This window comes from Pundamilia nyererei, unplaced genomic scaffold, assembly GCF_000239375.1.
Source record: "Pundamilia nyererei isolate P.nyererei 1_Seehausen unplaced genomic scaffold, PunNye1.0 scaffold00229, whole genome shotgun sequence".
In the NCBI taxonomy this organism is placed as follows: domain Eukaryota; kingdom Metazoa; phylum Chordata; class Actinopteri; order Cichliformes; family Cichlidae; genus Pundamilia; species Pundamilia nyererei.
Window position 1 is genome coordinate 788,497 of NW_005187630.1, and position 6,316 is coordinate 794,812.

Genomic DNA, 6,316 nt, shown 5'->3' on the forward strand with positions numbered 1-6,316 from the left:
CTCTGAGGTCTAAGTCATGATTAATATTAAATTTTTCCTTTTATTAAATTGTTCTACTAAGTCTTGCCAATCAGAGAACTGTTCTACTTAATTAAGCTCTTAATTTATGTTGCTGCTTGCTGTGCTTAATATTTTGGGGTGTAAAACAGGATTTCCTAAGTTTTTTGGATTAAAAAACCTCATCTGTCTCATCTTATCTTTTTAAGTACAACGTGACAGTGGTTGAAGACGGAGCACCGAAAATTAGTTTGAGACTCAGATTTAGATTTAACAATAAAACACATTAAGCTGAAGAATCATTCTGTAAAATATAAAAATAGATTGTTTAATTTTACTGTTATACAAATGTACAATGTCAGCAGCAATGCTCCTGCAGGCTGTGGCATTCAGACTATGATTGATCATTTTCCGGGGACCAAAGTATGCCAAGAAAACATTTCCCACCTCATTACACCAGCAGCAGCAGCAGCAGCAGTGGCAGTGGTGGCCTGGACAGTTGACATAAGGGAGGGTGGGGCCATGGATTCATTCTGTTGATGCTAAATTGTGGCCCTAACATCTGCGGCTTCAGCAGAAAAGGAGATCCGTCAGACCGTGGTGTTTTTTTTCCTTCATTCTTTACTGGTTCAGTCCTGGGGGGCCAGTGTCCACCACCGTCACAAATTTCTCTTCTTGGCTGACAGGAGCTCAAACCAGTGTGACCTTTCATTCAATTCTGAGTAAACTCGAATTCTCAGGGTATCAGCAGTAGCAGAAATACTTACTATGCTGCAGTCGGTCACATGTTTGATGTTCACTAATGCTCCTGACACGTATTTATGTAGGCTGAGGAGTCGGCAGTTTCATTCGATTGTGTTTGTACTTGTAGAATTGGGCACAGGACACACCCAAGCCTGAGTAAAGTAAAGTATTAACTAAAGTAAATTAAAAACACTTTGTAAGGGCTTAGGTTTGCTTCCTCTAGTCGTCCTTTCATCATCACCATCGACAGCAGGTTATCTTGACCGTGTCTACATGCTTACGTGGACTGAGATGCTGCCATGTGATTGGCTGATTAGATGTTTGTTTGAAGAGCTGCTGAAATAGCTTATGTAAAAAAAAAAAAAAGGCCAGTCAACGTATTTTTTCAGTTTTGATTGCCATTTATATCTGTAAAGCAACTCTTAGGGGGCAAAAAATAAAGTTTTCTGATTTTCTTTCTTTAGCAGGGACATAATGTTGGATTACATTTTGTGCTTTTTGTTGTTTTTGGCATTTAAAGTGTTTTTTGAATCTACATCATTGTTTCCTTTGGGGAATCACTCTGAATGCTGACATATGTGTTGCACCACAATGAACTGGTTTTGAAACCTTTACAATAATAAGTTCTATTTGGCATCGTGTTGGGTTTATGGAACTGAAAACAGGGGGTGGAGGGCAGAGTTATTGGCTAGTGCTAGCGACTTTTTAAAACTAAGATAAAAAAAAAATGAAATCACCATCTACAGTTTCTGAAGGGGAATATATTGCTGTATTTTGTTGTACCAGACCGTAAAGTTGGGTGTGTAACAGGAGTGACTTGATGTTACAACCAGCCTCAGCTGTCCATAAGAATAATAACATTTTTTGCCACATGTGGATTGGCTTTATTTTTTGGCTCAGAGGTTGTAGCTTACATAAATACCCATGATAATAATCCATTTAATTTATATAAAAGTTTATTTTAGTCTATGGGTCTATGGGGTTGACTTAACCATTTGTAGTAAGCCTCAAGTGGCCATTTAAGGAACTGCAGTTTTTGGCACTTTGTTTTTATGGTTATTTATTTATTTTCATCACAGGAAATATGATCTTGACAGTTCTAATATTTGTCCAATAATTCAGTGCACCCCTACTTTTGTTTATGAGAAACCAGCACAGAGTTTCTTTAATGTTAGACACTCTAAAAGTGAAGCCAGATTTTCAGGGAATATGAATATGATCATACACTGTGGATGAAAGAACCATTCTGCATTGCTGGGTTACGCTGTATATTAGCATGAAAGCTGAATCTCAGCACTCGTTAAGCAGATTGAAGAAATCAATCCAGTTCCACAAGGAGAAACAGACTCGAAGCTCCTGATTCATCTCCAAACTCCTTCTCGTGCATGTTCACTGCTGCACGGAGCAAACGGTAACCACTAAGCTGTGTCTGCTGTGTGCGATGCACCAATCTGCTCCCCCCCACTGCTCTCTACTGTGTTTGATATGCTCTGAAATGTTTTTGGTGCATACTGATTCGTCTTCTGCTGTGTGTGTGTCTGTGTGCGGCTGCCACCTCAGATGATGTGTTGGCGAGGGATGCCGGTGAGTGTGTGATATGTCTAGAGGAACTGCAGCAAGGGGACACCATAGCCAGACTGCCGTGCCTCTGCATCTACCACAAAAGGTGAATGACACACACACACACACACACACACACACACACACACACACACACACACACACACACACACACACACACACATTTGAATCACTGCCCGTTATATAATTTTGCACTTCTTCTAATTAAATCGACTTACAGCATCTCGATAAAGGCATTCCTTAATGATGGACGGGTCCTGTGCCTTTGATTTAAAGGTTATTCATATTATACTATTGAATGATAGCATATCTAAACACTGATATATCACTGTCACATTATCTGGATGGCTTGAGATGATTACCACATACGAATGGAAAAGCCTTATGCAACTGCCTATTGATCCCCAGAAGTCCCAAAAGTCCCGGGTTCACTGAGTTTGTCACCGTAATGTAATCAGAATTATATTTTCAAAATAAAGGTGGCTATACAGTATATTACCCAGGAGAAGTACTCCGTCCATACATTTTCTACCAGCAGTGTAAGCAGAGAGCAACTCCTAAATGAAACTAAAGAACCGTTCTGAGAATCGTGTTTTGTTTCTTTTATTTTCTCTGTTTGTTTGTGTTGTTCCTCCCAGGAGAATATCCTCCATCCTCCATCATGACCTTAATAATTTTTACATTATATTGAGCTCATTTGTCATAAAGTTAAGCTAAACGCCTGCAAGTTTTTGCGTGTGTTTAGTAAATAACTGCAAGGCTGTAACTCATCATTAGCCAGCCATTAGACCCTAAAGCCCAAATTTACATGTCTGAATTGTTTTCTTGCGTCTAAGAGTTAAAAACTTTTATAATGCAGCTCAGCATAGCTTCCAGAAAAGAAAAAAAAACATTTGTTATTAATGACATCATTAAGTGAACTGCATTTACCATCTTCTTACACACATTAGCTTGTGCTCAGACAGTTTATATAAGCTAGCACTGGGATCAGGTATACATTAGACTCCGGGTCAGTAAGTAAGCTGCTCAAAAAAATGAGTCTCACCTGCTTCTAGACATAAAAGCCCAGACTTTTGATTTTTATAAATAACGTACTGACAATTCAAACAAGTAAAACAACATCTTAGCTTTTCTTACAGGGAAGCCCGTTTTTTCCATATGATGCATGCTGACTACGCAGTCATGGATTTACAACTGGATGCACTCTGATGATAGTGCCTTTTTCCAACCAATACCTCCAACAGATGTTTGAAGCGTAGCAAATGAAAAACAGAAACTACATATGTATATATATATATATATAAAAGAGGCATATCCAGGTGTCAAAACTGAAGCTAAAGGAAAAGAGCGGTAAACTAAGTTAACTACGTTTCTTTTATTTATTGGCCAGCAGGGGGCGACTGCTGTGGTTCCAAAAAGACTTCTGGTTGTATAGAAGTAATAAAAAGGAGTTTCATCCAGCGTATGCTCATCGCTCAACAACTAATCACTCAGAAATTGTTAGCCAATGAGAGTGCAGTTTCACAGTTAGCTCCACCCCTGCCTCGTAGTGTCCTGTGTCGAAACACCGAGACGCAGCAGCAAAAACACTCTCCCCAAGGTTTCGCAATAAGAGTAATCATCATTCATACTGTGGATGATGGGCGCTGTTTGCTTTGTGATTGTGATCAAAATGTCACATGGGGCACATTTACTCACAGAATTTTCACTTTTAGCCTCCGGATTTATATATCTGGGGCACAGCTCCACAGGGCCACATTGATTCTGAAGTATCGTTTTGAAAACAAAAGTCAGTCATTTTAAGACAGCAATGCAATATATCAGTTTATTTTATTTTACTTACTTTTCTCTCAAATCAAGTTTTTCCAGCAAATTATGTTTTTCAGTTCCAGCTTACATGTGACGTGTGTTAAAAACTGTGAATATTAGCAATATGGTGTAAGTACGGTGTTTTGTTGAAAAATTCATACCTGTGTTACTGTTATAGCTGTTACCCTTCAAGTGTTGGATTCATATGCTCCTAAATGTTACATAAATCATCTTTTTCCTTCACTGTAGTAATTTTTAAAAAGGTACCATGCTTATATAAAATCCTGGTAAAATGCTTGGAGCTGCTTTGCAAAACAGCTGCTTTTTTTGGTTATTAAAAAACATTTTGATGGTTGCACCTCATGTATTTCTACTTGTAATGTAGCATTTTATACTTTACGGTGCTTAAATTGCTGCTTAAAACAAAAGATGTCCTTCCACCCACACACAGACTTATGGGGTGTTTTATTGCAAACTTTTCCATAAACACAGCGAGAATGTAAAATGTTACAAGTTGAGAAATAATGCACATTAGTGCCGCTCTTGTGTTCCCCCCTGGGTCTCGTTTACAGTATAAGTTGCATGTTGTGTATGTATTGCTAATGTGGGAGGATATGGAGGCCTTCCAACATGCCTACGTGTTACTTTAGCAACAACCCTCTGTAGTATTGAATCCATCTTAGACTGCAGTATAATTCAATTGTGTTCTTATGAGCTCTCAACGCTTAATCAAATTTCTATTTTTATCAGCTGCATAGATCAAGTAATCGCACTAAGTTCACTCTGTGTTTGCAGCTGCATTCAGGACGCAGCGTCATGCCTTCTGTTTGTTTCTGCAGCTGTATAGACTCATGGTTTGAGATCAATCGTTCCTGCCCTGAACACCCCTCTGACTGACTGACCACCGGGCCCACTCTGAATACTGTTCAAGGTAAGAAACACACTCAGAAGGCCAAATATTACAGACGAAATGTGTGTACAGTGTGCAAAAGAGCCAGTGTTGTCTTTTTACTGCTGCTTAAATGGTGGATTTGATCAGGACAGACTGAAAATGAGGCATACATACCAAAGAGTAAAATCTCTTTCTGTTTCTTGACCTTCTTGTCTGTTACAGGACATCTCGTGGTCCTGCCGGGGATATCTGGACACAGGCGTAACCAAATCTGGTGAAACAATCAAAGTGATCAACACTTACATATCCTGACAGAATCCATCATCCTACCAAAATAATTACTCCTTGAGAACTGAACCAAAAGAAAAAAAAAAGCGTAACTGTCGAACCATCGTTCACTCCCTCCATCTTACATCTGCTGATGATACTGCTGAGAACCCACCACCCTTCCTTTCATCCTTCGCACCTCTTCAAGCTAACAGAGTCCCTTAAAGGGCTTAGTTGGCCTCAGCTCCCCTTCTGACTCAACCGCGGCCAGCTGCTTCCCTGACACGCTCAGGTCCTCGCAGGCCTTACATCACATCTTTGGATTCAGGCTTGTCAGTTACTTGTGTCCAGCCCTCCCATGGCCTTAACTCGGAAGAGGAGTGGAAGCAGAGCGGAGGAAGGAATAAGGAAGGGAACCAGTGATATGGAAGGAGGAGGAGAAGGAGAAAACCGGCAAATGGATGATTGTTGAGCTGCAGGAGCTCGCTATGAGAAAAAGACTTGTACATTAGTGGGTGGGCCTCTTATCTCAATAGGACGCCAACTTGGTGATGTCCTATCATAACAGACTGGCTCCCAGTGTGCTCTTTTCTCATAGTTCCTGCCTCAGTTCTGCACTCTTCCTCACCAATATGACTCAAATAATTAATTTAAAGTCTCCGCAGTGCTATTTAGATGTGGTTCACGCATACCTGGGCAGGCAGAAAGAGTCAAAAATGTCAAACTGGGACGTCAGCTTGTCTTGTATGTATGGGTTGGTAAGAGGGACTGGGGGCTTGGTGGAAAGGAGCAGTCCTGACTGGGAGGCCAGAAGGAGCCAGCGATGTAGTTTATGCTCCTACTGTGTGATATGTGTGTTTGGGATGCTCCACTGTCAGGCTTCACCTGGTATGTGTATGTACACTATGTGGGTGTGTGTATGCGTGGACTGGTGACAATGTAGCTTTTGCTGAAGCCTTGTGTGTGTGTGTGTGTGTGTGTGTGTGTGTGTGTGTGTGTGTGTGTGTGTGTGTGTGTGTGTGTGTG

At 40.5% G+C, this 6,316-nt stretch overlaps 1 protein-coding gene across 1 annotated transcript in view; it reads left to right on the forward strand.

Annotated features, from left to right (window-relative positions):
* Positions 1–6,289, forward strand: part of znrf1 (zinc and ring finger 1) — a 63,568-nt gene extending 57,279 nt beyond the window's left edge. The window contains exons 3-5 of the mRNA XM_005748780.1: positions 2,302–2,407; positions 4,971–5,062; positions 5,246–6,289. Coding sequence (XP_005748837.1) covers positions 2,302–2,407; positions 4,971–5,028 — 164 coding nt within the window. The 3' untranslated portion in view covers positions 5,029–5,062; positions 5,246–6,289. The remainder of the gene's footprint in view (positions 1–2,301; positions 2,408–4,970; positions 5,063–5,245) is intronic.
* Positions 6,290–6,316: the final 27 nt, after the last annotated feature.